General features: G+C 46.7%; 1 protein-coding gene across 2 annotated transcripts in view; it reads right to left on the bottom strand.

Annotated features, from left to right (window-relative positions):
• The window catches only part of TRPA1 (transient receptor potential cation channel subfamily A member 1), a 76,205-nt gene extending 60,766 nt beyond the window's left edge, over positions 1–15,439 (bottom strand). For both annotated transcript variants that reach the window (XM_074987083.1, XM_074987084.1), the window contains exons 1-6: positions 15,019–15,439; positions 11,390–11,552; positions 10,839–11,014; positions 8,291–8,398; positions 7,085–7,193; positions 276–421 (exon numbers count right to left, since the gene is read on the bottom strand). In XM_074987083.1, the coding sequence (XP_074843184.1) occupies positions 276–421; positions 7,085–7,193; positions 8,291–8,398; positions 10,839–11,014; positions 11,390–11,552; positions 15,019–15,147 (831 nt within the window). In that variant the 5' untranslated portion in view covers positions 15,148–15,439. The remainder of the gene's footprint in view (positions 1–275; positions 422–7,084; positions 7,194–8,290; positions 8,399–10,838; positions 11,015–11,389; positions 11,553–15,018) is intronic.
• Positions 15,440–19,279: the final 3,840 nt, after the last annotated feature.

The raw sequence follows: 19,279 nt of genomic DNA, 5'->3' as shown, positions 1-19,279 counted from the left end.
TCAGTTTGCTTATTATGTCTTCTAAATTAATACATAGCCTTAGCTCAACAGGCAACTTTTCACACATACACAAACTGATGTAATACTGTAACACATACAGCTCATGCAATACACTGTATTTTCCTAATGAAACAAGTTATTTTTGTATATTTGAACGACACAAAAGTAAGAAAACAATCAAAAAATAAGTAATACTTTTTGTGAAACCTTGATTTTTTTTCTGGTTTTATACTGAAAATGAAGGGGATTATGTATTGTAATACATTCACAGTTACCTGTTTCAGATCAATTTGTGCTCCAAATTCGATGCACATTTTAATCATTTCCAAGTCTCCACTCTGAACTGCCAGATGTAGAGGACTGCATTTTCCATTATTGGTGAAATTGATGTGACTTTCAGGAGAATGGCCTAACTCTTCACCTGCAAAAGAAAATGAAATACAAACTTATTAAAGATAAAACAAGAAATCCAGATTTTAAAACAAACAAACATTGGGATATATTTTCCCCCTCAATACTAACATGTAACTCCTGTTAACATTCCTGGAATTTTGTGCATGCTTTAAAGGGTGCATATAAGTTACGGCTCTAGAGCTGCGTCTACACGTGCACGCTACTTCGAAGGAGCGGCACCAACTTCGAAATAGCGCCCGTCGCGTCTACACGCGTCGGGCGCTATTTCGAAGTTAACTTCGACGTTAGGCGGCGAGACGTCGAAGTCGCTAACCTCATGAGGAGATAGGAATAGCGCCCTACTTCGACGTTCAACGTCGAAGTAGGGACCGTGTAGACGATCCGCGTCCCGCAACGTCGAAATTGCTGGGTCCTCCATGGCGGCCATCAGCTGGGGGGTTGAGAGATGCTCTCTCTCCAGCCCCTGCGGGGCTCTATGGTCACCGTGGGCAGCAGCCCTTAGCCCAGGGCTTCTGGCTGCTTCTGCGGCAGCTGGGGATCTCTGCTGCAGGCACAGGGTCTGCAACCAGTTGTCAGCTCTGTGTATCTTGTGTTGTTTAGTGCAACTGTGTCTGGGAGGGGCCCTTTAAGGGAGCGGCTTGCTGTTGAGTCCGCCCTGTGACCCTGTCTGCAGCTGTGCCTGGCATCCCTATTTCGATGTGTGCTACTTTGACGTGTAGACGTTCCCTCGCTGCGCCTATTTCGATGTTGGGCTGAGCAACGTCGAAGTTGAACATCGACGTTGCTGGCCCTGGAGGACGTGTAGACGTTATTCATCAAAATAGACTATTTCGATGTCGCAACATCGAAATAAGCTATTTCGATGTTGGCTGCACGTGTAGACGTAGCCTAGTTGTACAAGCACTTACTCGTGTAAATTTAGTCAGTGAAGCATTCTCATTGAATTTGTAGAGAATTAATGACATTTGCACAATCAAAACTTTTGTTTGCACAGCCCTCTGAGATGCAAAGTACTAAATACACACTGTTACTACAGGTATGTCTATGTTTGGGTGGGGAGGTGTGATTCCCAGATTGTGTAGACATACCCACATTAGCTCTGCTCAAGCTAGCGCCTAAAAATGGCAGCGTATCTGAGCTGCACAGTCTGCTGTAGGGGCTACCTCAGGGAGGGCAATAATTTTCACAAGGGAGCCATCTGCAAATTTGGTAAGTGGACACGAGCCTCACTTTTCTATTATATTAATGGAGGGGGTGACGCTTGGATGCACGAGGGAGCTCTAGAAATGGGGTGTAGGAGGAGGTGCAGGGTCTGGGAAGGAGTTTGGGTCCAGAAGGGGGTTCTGACCTGGAACAACAGGCAGGGGTGTGCAAGGTAGATGCCTAGTGCAGGCTCTGGCCCTGGCTGCGAGGTGCTGCCTGGCTGGTGGCACAGCACAGCACTCAGGCAGGCAGTCTGCCTGCACACCAAGATGACCCATGCCACTCAAAGCTTCTGACTACTGCCAGAAAGCACTTGGCAGCAGCTTCCATGAGTGGTGTGACTGGAGCCACAGCAAGCAGGCAGACTGCCTGAATACCTCCCTGTGCTGTGGGGTATTTTGGTCTGGGCAGGATGGAGGAAAACACTTAAGTGGCGTCTATACTAGCCTGCTACTTCGAGGTAGCAGGCAACATTTCAAAGTAGCGCGCATCGCGTCTACACACACCACTCACTACTTCAAAGTTAAAATCAATGGTAATCATGGAGATGTTGAAATCACTATTCAAAGGAGAAAGTGTGAATAACACGCTACTTTGACATCTAATGTTGAAAAATGACGTGTGTAGATGCTCTGCATCCTGCTACTTCGAAATAGCGGGGTGTGCCATGGCGGCAATCAGCTGGGATGCGGAGACATGATGTCCAGCCCCCGCGGGGCTCTATGGTCTGTGCATGCAGCGACTCTTCAAGCTGCATGGACCAGAAAACCACCTTGCAGGAAGCTGAGAGCATACAGATAGCAGCCATTACACGTGCTGTCCCTGCACGCCCCAGCCAGACTCCCAGCAGCTGACAAAGAGGGATGGCAACTAGCCAGCCACCTGAGTGCCCCCAGAGCTCCCCCTCCAAGCCATCGCAGGGCTCTCACGCCTCCACTAAGGGGGCAGGAAGTGTGGCCTATGCTGGACCAAGGCCAAGCTCCGGGACCCGCTGGGGCTCTGGGGCAAGGAGAAGGTGCTCCACGTAATGGGAAGCAAGAGGCAGAACGCAGCCACCTTCACCCTGCTGGCCGAGGCCCTGACAACCCGGGGTCACCCTGCCCACTCCTGACCACGCCTGCAACAAGGTCAAGGAGATGCAGCAGGGTTATGGCCAGGCTTGGGACTCAGCCAGCCAGTCGAGGGCTGCTCCCATCGCATGACCCGATTACTGGTAGCTCAGGGCCATGCCTCTGGGACACCTCCTCCCCTGGCCATCCTGGACACCACAGGCTACGAGCCTCAGCAGGTCAGAGAGCAGGAGCCAGGTCCAGAGACCAGTCCCACCACACCAGGGCCGCAGCCAGAGCTGGGCAATAAGGTGGAGTAGTCCAGCGAGGAGGGGGAGCAGGTCATCGACCTCCCTTCCCACACCTCCAGCTGGGCATCTGCCCGACGGGCTTCCCCCTACTGCAGTGGTGGACACTCAGGTACACACCCCACAGGACACACACCCCCAGAACATGGGGTGGGGGCCCCATACATGACTGGATGCCATCCACAACCCTGGCAGACCCCAGCCTGCCTGGGCCCAGGCAGACCACAGCCCCTGGACAGCAGCACAGCTGCCAGCGCCTGTCAGCACCCGCTCCCATGGACAGTGCTGCACCCTGCCCCCGGAGAGGGGGATGAACCACACAAAGGCACCACCAGAGGGCCACCACACCCATGGACAGGGGACAGGAACCCGGCACCCATGGAGCAGATGGGGGGGGCATGGGCCACAGGGCAGGGCTCAGTACTCACGGCCTTTTTCTCTCTTCCCCTGTTTCCGCAGCCGCACCATCCAAGGGCCAGGAGAGCACGGTGCCATCCGTGGTCCCAGACAGCCCCCCGGAGGCGTCAGATGGCAACTGACGGGAGGAACCACCTGCCCCAGGACAGGCCTGCTCTCGCCGGAGCCAGAGGTGAACAGCTGAGGACCCGCTCATGGCTGCCTCCCTCTGGCACCAAGTCAAACTCGCAGAGCAGCGCCTCCACTTCGATGAGGGGGAGGCCTCCTGGTGCTGGGAAGCCTGGGGTGCATTCATGCACGTTTGACAACCTGGAGGCCTCCTACCAGGAGCTGGTGGCCCAGCTGCCCCCTCCTAGTGCCCCCGCTGCTGCCCCTCCAGACATGGACCCACCTGACAGCCCCCTGGGTGAGGAGCCCACTGGGCCTGAACGCTGGCCTGAGCTCGAACACCAGTCTTACTTGCTCGTGCTCCCCGCCCCATACAGCCTCGCCGGGGACCCCAGACAAGGGGGAGCGTGGGAGCCAGAGCCAGCGGGAGTTGCGTCCCTCTACTCCCACCCCCAAGTGATGGGCCAACAACCAGGCCACCTAAGTGCCCCCCCCATCCTGTAAATAGTTGACCCCGCCCCATGTAAATAGTTTTCTTCAATGTTGTTCCTGACACATAAGTTTTATTCTAAGGGTCACTTGCTTAAATATATATACGGTTTCATTTTCCCAAAACCCTCATGTGCTCATTGCGTGAGGGGGGGTTGGGAGGGAGCGTGCAGGAGCCCCACCACGAGTGGCTGAGTCAGCACTCACAGGGGCCCCTGCTCCAAGTACCACTGCAGGGCCTCCTGGACACAGATCCCGTCCAGGTGGGCCTGGCAGCTGGGGGCAGCAGCTAGCTGGGGGGTAGCCTGTGCAAGCCTCGACCACCCATTCCTGCACAAAGGACTCCCCCTTACTCTCCACAACATTGTAGAGCGTGCAGCAGGCACTCACAACCTGGAGGACACTGAGGGGACACAACCTGGGGGACACATCCAGGCAGGCGAGGAGGCAGCGCCACCACCCCTTCAGGTGGCCACAGGTGCACTCAACCACCTGGAGGGTGTGGTTGAGCTGCCTATGAATTGCTCGTGGCTGGCAGCGAGATGGCCATATACGGCCGCATGAGTCAGGGCTGGAGTGGGTAAGCGGCACTGGCCACCAGGCAGAGGAGCATAGTTGTCCCCCAGTGGGATCTCCCTCTGGGGGATGTAAGTCCCCGCCTCCAACCACGGCACAGGCTCGAGTTGTGGAAGACCCACACCTCATAGGTGCAGCTGGGCCTGCCCACATATATGTCCTGGAACTGGCCCCGGCTGTCCACCATGGCCTGCAGGAACACAGAATGGTAGTCCTTCTGGTTTACAAACCGTCCCCCGCTGTGCTCTGGGGCGGATGGGGATGTGGGTCCCATTGAGGGCCCTGAAGCAATTTGGGAACCCCAGTGCGGCAAAGCCCACTATGACCGCATCCATGTCCCCGACGCGGACAACCCTCTGCAGGAGCAGGGTGATCAGAGCACAGACCACCTGCAGGGAGGGGACAAAGGCACCCCTGAGGGTGCGCAGGGTGTGCCCGGCCCACCCCAGGCTCCCCAACACCTGGTGGGTGCATGCCCAGGCTCCTTACCACCATGACGACTGCCCCAACTGTGGCCTTGCCCACACTGAACTGGTGTTGCATGGAGTGGTAGCTGTCTGGAGTGGCCAGCTTCCAGGCAGCTATCACGACTCTCTTCTCAACAGGGAGGGCGCGCCACATCGGGTGTCCTGGTGTCTCAGGGTGGCTAACAGCAACTGGCAGATCTCCAAGAAGGTCTGCTGCCTTACCCAGAAGTTCCAGAGCCATTGGTCGTCGTCCCATTCCCCCATGACAAGTCACTCCCACCATTCGGAGCTGGTGGGGTAGCTCCAGAGGCGGCGGGGCACCCTGTGGGGAGCAGTAGGGCCCAAAGATCTGGGGTGTCCCCTTCTGCCCTGGGGAGGGCTCCCCTGCCAGCAGCTGCTGGACAGCCACCTGTGCTGCGGCCAGCAGGACGTCAAGCAGCTGCTGCTGCTGCTCTGTGTCCATTCCTGCGGCAGTATGTCTGCGGGGATTGTGGCAACTACGCAGGCTTTGTGCTCTGCAGGCCAAGTGGGTTTGGGCAGGGCCCTTTAAAGGAGTGGCTTGCTGCAGCCCCCGAAAGGGCTTGTCTGCCCTGCAGCCCCATCGGCAGCCTTTCCTGTCCCCTTCGTTCAAAAGGGACTGCTTGTTCGTGCAGACGCTCTTTCCACGTCTGGCCCCTTTCGACATGCTGCATCAATATTTCAACATTACACGTCGACAGCACCAGCCCCAGTGCATGTGTAGACGCTATGCGCCAAAGTTGCATGTTTTGAAGTCTCTACTTCGAAAGACCCTACTTCGAAGTAGCGCTCTAGTGTAGACGTAGCCTCAGAAGGTTATATTTTGCCCACCCCAGGCTTGCTCCTACAAGTATAATCCCACTCGACATCTGGCTAGCCAGAGTCACCACCTGTGGGATCACAGATGAACACAATACTATGTTTAGGCACCAGCACAATCAGAACTAATGAATGTACAGCTACACAAGCTGGGAATCACACCTCCCAGGTCAACTAGAGACAAACCCGTGATTGGACAGCTGGCCAGTATGGTCATTAAGAGGATGGAGAAGCACCTGGGGCTCTATTAAAGGTCAGTTAAAAGTCAGAGTTCATGACTCCATCAGAAATCAGACAGGAGAGGGGAGAGGAAAGCCGCCCCCGAGAGAAGGCATCTCCTAGGAGAAATCTGAAGGCAGGACAGCAGCAAGAAGGGTTTGCTGGCTGGCAAGTACCCTCCAGTCAGAAAGGAATAAGGTATTAATAATAGGAGGAGCAGCAGGAGCAGCAGCATCTTCATCTTCCTTGATAACTATATCATCCACAAACCTCAAGTTGTTAATTCTCATCCCAAGCATAACTATCCCTTCTACCTCTTCCTTCATCTTGTCCATCATTTTCTCTAGGTGCGTGATGAAGATACTCAGTGATACCAGATCTCCTTGTCCTGTACCTCTCATCATTCCAAACCAACTTCCCAATTCCCCACACGTTCTCACTGCTTCCTCCACATTATCATTGATATCCTTCATCAACCATAACAACCATATCCTTCAACAACCATAACAACCACCAATCAATCCACTCCAAATGACTCCAACATGGCCCAAGTTTCTTTCTGATCTATACTGTCAAATGCGTTCTGGAAATTGACAAAGCAATTGTGGATGTTCTTGTTCTTTCATTGAGCTTTCTCTGCTATCAAACTTAGTGTCAATATCTGCTGTATGGTACTTCTGACTCTCCTGAATCCCGCTTGCTCATCTGCTAGATGTTTTTCTATGTGTGATCTCAGTCTCTCCATCAGTACCATCATCACCTTGCCTCGATGACTCATTAGGGCAATTGTTCTGTAGTTCTTGCACTCCAGTGTGCTTCCTTTCTTATTTATTGTCACTAGCATGTACCTTGTCCATTCCTTAGGTGCCCTCCCTTCCTTCCACACTATATACTAACAAATACTGTTTAATACATGAGGCATCCAGGCTAGAGATTCACCACCCCTGAGCAACTAATAAGTCTCAATAAATAAAAGAGATGTGGAACATTTATTTACCTTTTTTTAAAATAATTTCCAAACATGCTTTTGCACCTGAAAATGCAGCTGCATGGACAGCCATACATCCGGTTTTGTTTGTTTTACATAACTTTCCTCCATTTTCAAGCTGAAAAATAACGTTCACATGTAGTTAAATAGCAAATAACACATTACCGTAGATGTACTTTATGATAAGCAATAGCTGTCTCTATTCTATATTTTAAAGATAATACATTTGTAAAAATTTCTACATCAGCAAGTAAGAGATACATACAATTCCAATAAACAGTGTAATTGCTCAAGGTTCATGCAAGGAAGCCCTTCCATTTTCTAAAATTTACATTGAAAAAATTACATTTTATCTGGGCATTTTTAATATGCATGACCAAAGCAGAGTGAGTTTTTTTCACCTTCCTCATGGCAGATCAGGAACCTGTTAAGGGAGCTGAGTAGATAATAGCAGCTGTCCACTGCTGGCATTTGTTATAGAAGGGACAGAGTTCTCGGATAAACTCAGTTTGGAAAGCGATTTAGGGAAGACATCACCAAGGAAGCTGGGAGAACGGGGTTCCTACTATCCAGAACATTGCCTCCCTGGTCTCTGACCCCCTTTCTTCCTGCTCCTTTTAACCCTCATTCAGTGGTGCTGGCATGAGTTTGGGAAGGGAGAGCAAACAACAGTTCTTCCAAGTAGGAGTAAACAATTAAGAAAATAACGATCACCCAAACTGTATGATTTATTGATGGCTATGCCCAGACATTTTAAATGAATAAAGTCGCAGCACAATTAAGCACTCAAGAATCTCAACACTTTTTTTTTTCTTAGTGATGCTGCAGTTATAAACAGATTAAAAGAATTTCCATGGAGGAACAGACACATGGTGGCAGATAAAACATACTAAATTTCAGAAAATAGGAAATAGATATACCTAATTCAAGATGCTAAAATTTCTTTCTTGTAGCTTAAGACAACAAATTTGCAAACAGATGCCCCTTACATGTAATGAAACTATATCAGAGAACAAGGATGTGACACACTTATATTTGCAGAATTATCGAAGTGGAAGAGGCTCCATTCAGGCAAATGCAACTTGCAGTACTGAGACTTTAATTTACGTGTACACTTCTTTGATTAAGCAGAGCTATATAAAGTAGAAAAACAGACAACATACTGTATGAAGATAAGAGGAAGAACATTAGGACAAATTGAATAATTATACTTACCAGAAGTGCCAGTGCCTCAGGATTTTCTTTGTAACATGCTACTATTATGGGTGTGTTCCCAGTTTCTCCCTCCAGATTAACATCTGTACTGCTGTGTTGGACCAACACCTAGACAGTAAACATAAAAACATAAGAATGGCCATATTGGATCAGACCAATGGTCCATCTAGCCCAGCATTGTGTTTTCTCATGGTGGCCCGAGCCAGGTGCTTCACTGGGAATGAACCGAATAGGTAATCAGAAAGTGATCCATCCCCAGTTACCCATTCCCAGATTATGGCTAGGAACATCATATCTGTCCATCTGACACAAGAAAACCTTTAAATTTTTACACCATTTTAGTTGTTTATCATGCATGGGATCTTTTTCCTATTCTTAATATCCTGTATGAGGGGCACCAACATCACACAGATTAAAGGAGAGCAATGGAAAGAGAGGAATGGCTTTTCAGGTGTATATACCATAGTGCAAGAAGAGGCAGGTGAGAGTAGCCCAGGGAAATAAAGTTCGTGTTTACACTAGAGAATCCCTAGTAACTGAACTAGTGGGACAACACTGCTGTAAGCACAAACAGTAAAGTGATTACATAAAACTATACTATTTTGGGTCAAGTTGTGATTCAGTTTTGTCCTCTGTTCACACTGGCACTGAACTATATACCAATGCATTTCTACTGCCACCTGGGTACCTAGCTCAAAGTTACCAGCATAGTTCTAAAAAACAAGGAGTTTTAGGAAATATGAAAAAAAGTTAGTCTCTACATATTATAGCTATGTCTCCACTACAGTGATCTGTTGACAGAAGTTACTGTAGGAAGAAAACTTCCAGCAGAATCTCTGTCAACAGATCACATCCACAACCAAAAGAGAATCAAAAGAGCAATACAATCTGTCAACAGAGAGCAGCCAGACTGTCCAGCCACTCTCTCGACAGAAGGGCCAACTGGAAGCAAGGCAAACAGGGCTGCCCAGGTAACTGGAAGCCCTGTCTGTTGACAAAAGGGCCCCTGGAATGTCTATATGGATTTTTGACAACAGAAAACTGTTGGCAAAGGCATTATACCTGAACACAAAGAGGCACAACTCCTCCAGTGGATGTGCCAGGTTTTGTCGACAGTCTGTTGACAAAACACATTTTGCATGTAGAGGCTCCGTGGGTTTTCCAACAAAAGGCTGGTTTTGCTGGAAAACCCCTTTCCTGTAGACATAGCCTTTCTGTGCTTTCTCTTGCTAAATAAACTCTACTTTATTTTCCTTTCCAAAAGCTCCCATATGCCTTGTCTGCAATGGAGAATTTGGAACTTTAATTAGCTTTTGAAAAGGGAAAAAAAGGGAGAAACAGTTTCAATACAGGAAAGTGAGGGGAAAAGACGTGAGAGTATATGTGAAAGTATGAGTAGATTTGTAGAAAGTTCTGACAGCTGAATTTAGGCTCAAAACCAGAAGTCATTTTTCATATTCCAATATGTTCCCGATTTGTCTTTAACCAACAGTGCTTATGTGCATTGCAAAAGCCATGAGGGTGAAACTAGGAAGGAGATTTTGGGAGCTGCTTAGGGGAATCTCTGACATCATACCAAACTCTATTTACGTTATGGAATACATAAGTACTTCATTTCTGTGTTTGAGATAACTATTGGAAAAGTTTAATGCTGAAAAGTGCTTTTTGGCTGATGTTACAACAAAGGCACGAGATAGCAACTTCTAAAATTCTACCCACACAGCAACCTATCCAGGATATGGAGTGAAATATGTCTCACAGTATTTGGAATAACCCCGTTTTCTGCTGAAGTTTTCATTATATTTTATCAACATTTTAATTTCAGTTTTATCAGTATTTGTATTGAAATTGTTTTCAGTGGAGTTATGAAATATTTTATTTACTAAAAACCAAGATTTCTTATTAAAAACATTTTCAGAACAAATCTTAATGGATAACTTTGTTGAAAAATCACTTTTTCTGAGCAACTTCTGAGTGCAGATCTGTAAGTGCACATGTTGTACATCATGCTTGAAATGTGAAGAAATTAAAGGGCTAAATTTTCAATGGGTGAATTTGTACACTTGGAATTTTGCATACTACGGCTACGTCTACACGTGCCCCAAACTTCGAAATGGCCACGCAAATGGCCATTTCGAAGTTTACTAATGAAGCGCGGAAATGCATTTTCAGTGCTTCATTAGTATGCGGGCAGCAGCGGCACTTCGAAATTGACATGGCTTGCCGCCGCGCGTCTCGTCCAGACGGGGCTCCTTTTAGAAAGGACCCCGCCTACTTCGAAGTCCCCTTTCGAAGTCCCAGTCTTTCGAAAAGGAGCCCCGTCTGGACGAGACGCACGGCGGCAAGCCGCGTCAATTTCGAAGTGCTGCTGCCGCCCGCATGCTAATGAAGCGCTGAAAATGCATTTCCACGCTTCATTAGTAAACTTCGAAATGGCCATTTGCGTGGCCATTTCAAAGTTTGGGGCACGTGTAGACACGGCCGTATACTAGTGACATTGTGTGGCCAAGTGGCTCTTGAGCTGTTTATGCATGGACAATAATATTACCTTAACTATTTCATTGTGAAGGGATTGCACAGCTAGATGAAGAGGTGCCATCATACTGGAGTTTACAATGTTTGGATTAGCTCCTCTGCTGAGAAGTAATTTAACACATTCAACCTGATTTTTTTTGGTGGCCCAGTGCATTGGGGTGTTTCCAAAGGAGTCCATCACATTGAGCGCTAGGGCAAAAGATTAAAAAAAAAAAAGAAGAAGTAAATACTACAATAAATATGCACCTGGCAAATGTTCTGATATAGGTAATAGAGAAATGATTTTCCTATTATATACTTTAATGTTAGTACAGATTTAGTTCTCTGTCACTGGGTTTGTTTGTAGATTTGTTTAAATAAATCAATTCTGAACAATTCTTGCTGCTATTACCAAGCTGGCAGTCACATAAAAATGAATTACATGTATTTCATTGCATTACTACAATGAATCACATGTACTTCATTGCATTACTACTGAGAGAAAATATACACAAGTGAAGTAACAAATGTTTTATTTAATTATTTTTATTTAATGATACAGATGATAATTTAATAATGTTTTACCTTCATTGGAAGAACCATCTATAATCATCTCCATTAATTCTATTTGACCTGCTCCTGCAGCATGATGTAACGGAGTGGCTTCCAGTTCATCCAATTTGCTAAGTCCAGAACGATTTTTCTTAATGAAACTCCGTAATCTGCAAGCACTTCCATCTGAAATCACCTAATTTTGGATTCAAATATAGTAATTTTCTTTCTTTTTCTAATAACTAGGCTTTAGTAACAACATGTCTTAAAAAAGTAGTTTCAAAATAAAATTTTTCTCTGCCTTGTGTGCCTATGAGTTTCAGAAGCAGATGGGTTACTTCTATTACTTTTACCGTACTTTTGTTAAGGACTGTGCACATGTGTTTTCATTATGTGAAACATAAATTATTTGTTCCTGACCTTTTCATTCAATTCACTTCTAAAAGTAAAAGCAGTTATTTCTCAAAATGTTAAACTTTTTTATTGATGTGTTATATAAAATCTTATAATTAACCTAGGCTATAAACGTCTCAATAACAAACAAAATGGATCAACCAACTACAAACAGCTGGCAATAGAAAATTTAAAAACATACTTCACACCAAACCAAATACAATATTTAAAAGTACACATGTAATTCAACTTTCTTACCCCAACTTCTAATTTTTCCTTTTGCTAAAAATAATGGAAAAGAATTAGAATTGGAAAATATCCTGTCAACTGCTGTATAATTTTCTTGGTCTTGCTCCTGTCTTACAGCCTGAAAAAGCATTAAATTAGCTGTATTCAACTGCTGAAATAAGGGTGCGCTCTTTGCAGTTGGTACAACTAAACACCTCTATATCTCATTAATTAAACATGTCCTTAAATGTTGTACCATTAGAACCTAAAGTACGCTCACCATCAGTTACTAGAGTGCTATCTGAGGAACTGATAAAAAGCTGGGGATATCAGCATACCTTTAATATTAAAAAAAATCAGCTCTGAAGGCAATAGATTATAAAAATAAAGGTCCTGTTATGCACACAGATGTAATACAATACGCTGTGTATGCATTACACACAAAAACCCAGTTAACAAAATGTTAAGCTTCCACAGTTAACCATTCAAAAAAAATCAGGAAATTCCAGCCTACTTGGCGTATATGCATAACAATGAAGTCATTAATTATATATTATTTCTTAATACAGCATGGCCTTAGATACACATGTAGTATTTTATAATTTTCTTTCTTGTACACTCACACTATTTTAATTATCATAATGATCTTCCCATTACTCACATTGTGTATATCAAAAGTAATTCTATTCAAGATGGAATTTCAACAGTCTAACACTAGTATGCATGAAATCACACTCTGGATCAAGGTGACTTAACCACAGAATAGAAAGCAGAAGCACAGCTGGTAATGTTTCATTCCTGAATTTCCTTCTCAATCATCGTTTTCTATTAGTCCTGCAAGTTCATATAATTTTTGGCACCAGACACTTGAAACTATTTCAGTTATTTATAGACTAGGCCTACGTTTGAGCTGGAAGATGTGTTTTCCACCTTGCATAGACATACTATGCTCGATCTACTCAGGCTAGCATGCTGGACATCGAAGGGTACCTAGGATAGCATGGGCATGGCTCTTTGGGAATTACATACTCAAGTGGCTAGCCCGAGCCACAGCACATGCTACCTCATCTATATTTCTGTTTTTATTTCACTAGGTCTGCTGGAGCTAATGTGGGCACATCTGTGTGAGCTGGGAATCTTACCTCTGAGCGTAAGCAGAGGTTCTCAAACTTTTTTTTTTCCATGGACCACTTGAAAATCGTGGAGAGTCTTGGTGGACCACTTAATGATTTTTCCAAATGTTATTTATACTGTTAGCTGGCTGTAGTAATGCGATTTGGATAAAAGCACTGTATAAAAATCTCTTAATATCTGCTTTTTGTTCTACAGATAAAAGCACACAACTCATATTTTAATATCAGTAGGGGCTTCTCCACTGCCATGGCAGCTACAGAGCTCAGACTGTGAAGGAGGGCCATCTCTCCAAGGCGCACAGTCTTGGAACTGGGGAAAGTCACCTCTCGCTAGCCACTAAAGACTCTCATGTCCCTAATTCTTCTGATTGTCTCTTCTCACACCACTCCACGCCCGCACCTGCCTCCTCTTTCCCCCTAGGCCACCACCTCACCTTACATGTGCATCTTCTCCAGGGTCCAGGCATCTAATTAGCAAAGTCATGCCTGTGAGCCACTAATTAGGTGGGCAGCCCTTCATTCTATGGTGTGCAGCTACCAAGGTGTGGGCCTTAGAGGGAACTATCCGCAGACCACCTGAATGGAGCTTATAGACCATGGACCACAGTCTGAGAACCCCTGGAGTACAGATTAGCTACAGATGCAATATGTATTGAGGAATATTTTGTATAATCATTTTTTATCTTTCCTGTTAAATGTACTATTGTGTTATTTTGCATAGGTTTGACATAAGTAGATATTACCAATGTTTATTTTAAACTATTCTGCATTTTTATCCGTTTAAATTTCCATAGTTATGGGATATTTTAGGGTCCACATCAAGAGAAGAGAAGGGGTGACATGATCATTATGTAACAAGAATAGACACTGGGATTAAAAAATTGAAAGCTTTGCTACTGTTAAAACCCAAATTGTCAATGCCTATGCCAAAATGCTAGTCTACATACTATCAAAACAAAAAGCAGTCAGGTAGCACTTTAAAGACTAACAAAATAATTTACAAGGTGAGTTTTCGTAGGACAGACCCACTTTTCAGACCATAGCCATACCAGAACAGATTCAATATTTAAGGCATAGGGAACCAAACCTCGATTACTATTTTTGGTTCTCTGTGCCTTAAATATTGAGTCTGTTCTGGTCTGGCTATGGTCTGAAGAAGTGGGTCTGTCCCACGAAAGCTCATCACCTAATAAATTATTTTGTTAGTCTTTAAAGTGCTACTTGACTGCTTTTTTGTTTTGAAAGTAGCATTAGTAACAGAGAGGTAGCTGTGTTAGTCTGCATCATAGCAAACCAAACCAGCAGTCCTGTAGCACTTTAAAGACTAACAAAATGATCTATGAGGTGATGAGCTCTCCTGGGACAGACCCGCTGGAGACAGTGCTGTACTGGAAAAATGTAGAGATCTGAAGACGTGGGTCTGCCCCCCGGAAACCTCATCAGCTAACAAATTATTTTGTTGGTCTTTAAAGTGCTCCAGGGCTGCTGGTTTGGTTTGTCAAGCAGCCTTAGATCAAACTTGGTCTAGTTCCCAAGGGACACCGGTGAGGGAAGCAACACCTTGTCTTGGGCCAGCTCTTTCTGCGGGCGAAAGACACAACCCTTCACGCCACACAGAGCTCTTCAGCCTGCCCCGCCAGCTAATGGGAAGCTAGTGCCGGCCAGGGTCCCAGCAGCGAGCACCTCGAGATCACAAGGGCTGCGCCGCCACTGCGGGCAAGGTCTCAAGCGGCGTGTTCCTCCTGCCCCCGGCTGTACCGACACCCCCGGGGGGCGGGCAGGCGGGCCTGGAGGGAAATGGAAAGCCCCTGACACTGATCAATAACAGTATAACACCCCCCCCCCCGCCGCGTCCCGCACACACACACCCCCGCCCCCCGCCTTCTGGGACCCCCGCCGCGCACACACCTTAAAGACGTCCTGCGAGGCGAGGGAGACGGCGTCGGCGTCGGCCTCGACCTCGCACACGACCCCCTCGTAGGTGTCGCGCGCCGTCTTCTCCCGCGGCGGGAAGAGCTTCCGCAGGGCCCGCCTCATGGCGCCGCGCGGCCCCCTGGAAGGCAGCAAGCAGAGCGGCGCGTGAGTGCGGCGGCGGGGGCCAGCCGGCGCCGCGCCTCGCGCCTGCAGCCCCGCCGCTGGGAGCGCCCGCCGGCGGAGGGAGCTTTCTCGCGGGCACTCAGCGACCCCCCGCCTCCTGCGCCTTTCCCTTCCAGCCTCCAGCGGAGGGCAGAGGAGCCAGGCGCAGGGAGGGACTGAAGGGGGCGAGCACTGCGCCCTGACGGGCCTGCGGTGAGGGGGACACTCTCCGCCCCAGGGGACAGCCCCTGCCCTTAGCGGGGCTGGGGGTGGGGTGGGGAGAGGTTAGGTAGGCGGGACCCGCTCGTGTGGGGATGGCGAAAGCTTGTCCCCCGTCACAGCCACACGCCCGGGGGAACAGGTGCTGTAGGGCCGGGAAGCCTTCAGCGCTGCCCTGCTGGTGTTCTTGTCGAGCAACAGATTGGACAGGCGCGCCCGCGAGAGCCCAGATTTACTCCGCAGCGGCACATCGTGTGAAAGGTTTAGCCTTTGACAGCCCCTTCAGCTCACGCACGGTTTCCTCACTGACACCGGGACCTGAGCCCCCCCGCTTTACACACGCGCCCGAGGGAAACTGCGTGTTATGGGATCACCCACAGTGGAACTGCGACAATGTTCACCCATTCTTTTTTACTATTTTGGCGGGTGCCAGTTGCAAACATACCGCCACAGTGAGGTCAGTATGGTCACGCAGTTGTAAAATAATTAAAGTGTTGATTCGTTTCTTGAGGGCTTCAGGATTTGCAGCATGGCAACAAGTATGAGGTATATATAGAGCTCTGCCATGTGCTGAGTATAATAGTAAATGCAAAAACTACAGTGCAGTTAACTTAAATGCTTTAAAAAAAGTCAGTGTATTGTTGCAACTTAAGGGTTGAAGCATCAAGTCCTCAAATCAGGATGGAAACAAAAAGCAGTCAAGTAGCACTTTAAAGACTATCAAAATAGTTTATTAGGTGAGCTTGATGTTGTGCAACAACATAGTGCGCTGATGGTGTTGCTAAGCCCCTGGGGTACTCTGTGGAAATGGGGACAATTCTGGCTATACTGGGTTCTCAGGAACAGAAGGTAGCTTTGAGAGTGATCTTTTTTCTGTGTTACTGTCTCTTACCCCTGGGGGGTACACACTCCAACGTACTGTTTATACCGAAATACTGTTTATACCCTCTGACTACTATCCCATGCTTCTCATCCATGTGGGCACTAATGTTACTGCGAGGTGTGACGCTGAGCAGGTCAAGAGTAACTTCAGGGCTCTGGGGGCACGGGTCAGGGAGCTTGGGGCTCAAGTGGTATTCTCTTCAATCCTGCCTGTCAGAGGTGGGGGCCCAGGCAGAGACAGGTGTATCCTAGAGGTGAATGCTTGGTTGCACATATGGTGTCGCCAGGAAGGCTTTGGTTTCTTTGACCACGGGATCCTTTTCCGGGGAGGACTGCTAGGTAGAGATGGGGTTCACCTTTCGAGGAGGGGGAAGACCGTATTCGGACACAGGCTGGCTAACCTAGTGAGGAGGGCTTTAAACTAGGTTCGACAGGGGCAGGGGAGCAAAGCCTGCAGATAATTGGACAGCATGAATACATGAGAGATGAATTTGAAATGGGAAGGAGTATGGGCTACACTGGGAGAGTAAAAAGAGGGCCAGGGCAAAACTGGGAGGCAAGACCAAATCAATGTCTGAGATGCCTATATACAAATGCAAGAAGTATGGGAAATAAGCAAAAAGAATTGGAAGCACTAATAAATGAATACAACTATGATATCGTTGGCATCACAGAAACTTGGTGGGATAATACTCATGGTTGGAATGTTGGTATTGAGGGGTACAGCCTGCTTAGGAAGGACAGACAGGGAAAGGAGGGAGGAGGTGTTGCCTTGTACATTAAAAATGTACACACTTGGACAGAGGTGGAGATGGACGTAGGAGATGGACGGGTTGAAAGTCTCTGGCTTAGACTCAGAGGAGTAAAAAACAAGGATGAGGTCCTACTAGGAGTCTACTACAGGCCCCCTAGCCAGGTGGAAGAGGTGGATGAGGCTTTCTTTAAACAGCTAACAAAATCATCCAGGGCCCAGAATTTGGTGGTGATGGGGGACTTCAACTATCCAGGTATATGTTGGGAAACTAATACAGCAGGGGACAGACTGTCCAATAAATTCTTGGATTGCATTTCAGACAACTTTTTATTCCAAAAGGTTGAAAAAGCTACCAGAGGGGAAGCTGTTCTAGATTTAATTGTAACAAATAGGGAGGAAATTATTGAGAATTTGAAAGTGGAAGGATGCTTGGGTGAAAGTGATCATGAAATCATAGAGTTCACAATTCTAAGGAAGGGTAGAAGGGAAAACAGTACAATAGAGATAATGGATTTCAGGAAGGCAGATTTTGGTAAACTCAGACAGCTGGTAGGTAAGGTCCCATGGGAAGCTAAACTGAGGGGAAAAACGGCTGAAGAGAGTTGGCAGTTTTTCAAAGGGACATTATTAAGGGCCCAAAAGCAAGCTATCCCACTGTGTAGGAAAGATAGAAAACATGGCAAAAGACTGCCTTGGCTTAACCAGGAGATCTCGCATGATGTCAAAATAAAAAAGGAATCTTATAAGAAATGGAAACTAGGACAAATTACAAAGGACGAATATAAGCAAACAACACGAGCGTGCAGGAGCAAGATTAGAAAGGCTAAGGCACAAAATGAGCTCAAACTAGCTACAAGCATAAAGGGAAACAAGAAGGCTTTTTACAAATACATTGGTAGCAAGAGGAAGACTAAGGAGAGGGTAGGGCCATTGGTCAGTGAGGAGGGAGGAACAGTAACAGGGAATTTGGAAATGGCAGAGAGGTTTAATGATTTCTTTGTTTTGGTCTTCACTGAAAAATTGGAAGGAATGCCTGACATAGAGAATGATAGTGGAAAAGGGGTAGGCTTAGAAGTTGAAATAAGAAAAGAACAAATCAAAATTTACTTAGAAAAATTAGATGTCTGCAAATCACCAGGGCCTGATGAAATGCGTCCTAGAATCCTCAAGGAGCTGATAGAAGAGGTATCTGAGCCTTTAGCAATCATTTTTGGTAAATTGTGGGAGACGGGAGAGATTCCAGAAGACTGGAAAAGGGCAAATATAGTACCCATTTATAAAAAGGGGAACAAGAATAACCTGGGAAACTACAGGCCAGTCAGCTTAACTTCTGTGCCAGGAAAGATAATGGAGCAGGTAATTAAAAAAACCATCTGCAAGCATTTGGAAGGTGGTAAGGTGCTAGGGAACAGCCAGCATGGCTTTGTTAAAAACAGATCATGTCAAACCAATCTAATAGCTTTCTTTGATAGAATAACGAGTCTTGTGGATAAGGGAGAAGCGGTGGATGTGGTATACCTAGACTTCAGTAAAGCATTTGACACGGTCTCACATAATATACTTATCAATAAACTATGCAAATACAACTTAGATGGGGCTACTATAAGGTGGGTGAACAACTGGCTGGATAACCGTACCCAGAGAGTAGTTATTAATGGCTTTCAATCCGGCTGGAAAAGTATAATTAGTGGGGTTCCGCAGGGGTCTGTTTTGGGACCGGTTCTGTTCAATATCTTCATTAACAATTTAGATATTGACATAGAAAGTACACTTATAAAGTTTGCAGATGATACCAAGCTGGGAGGGGTTGCAACTTCTTTGGAGGATAGGGTCATAATTCAAAAGGATCTGGATAAACTGGAGAAATGGGCTGAGGTAAACAGGATGAAGTTTAATAAGGACAAATGCAAAGTGCTCCACTTAGGAAGAAACAATCAGTGTCACACATACAGAATGGGAAAGGACTGCCTAGGAATGAGTACAGCAGAAAGGGATCTGGGGGTTATAGTGGACCACAAGCTAAATATGAGTCAACAGTGTGATGCTGTTGCGAAAAAGGCAAACAGGATTCCTGGATGCATTAACAGGTGTGTCGTGAACAAGACACGAGAAGTCATTCTCCCGCTCTACTCTGCGCTGGTTAGGCCTCAGCTGGAGTATTGTGTCCAGTTCTGGGCACAGCAGTTCAGGAAGGATGTGGAGAAATTGGAGAGGGTCCAGAGCAGAGCAACGAGAATG

The sequence above is a fragment of the Carettochelys insculpta genome, chromosome 2, assembly GCF_033958435.1.
Source record: "Carettochelys insculpta isolate YL-2023 chromosome 2, ASM3395843v1, whole genome shotgun sequence".
Lineage (NCBI taxonomy): Eukaryota > Metazoa > Chordata > Testudines > Carettochelyidae > Carettochelys > Carettochelys insculpta.
Note: the sequence above shows the minus strand (reverse complement) of the source record. Positions and strands in the feature narration are given on the sequence as shown.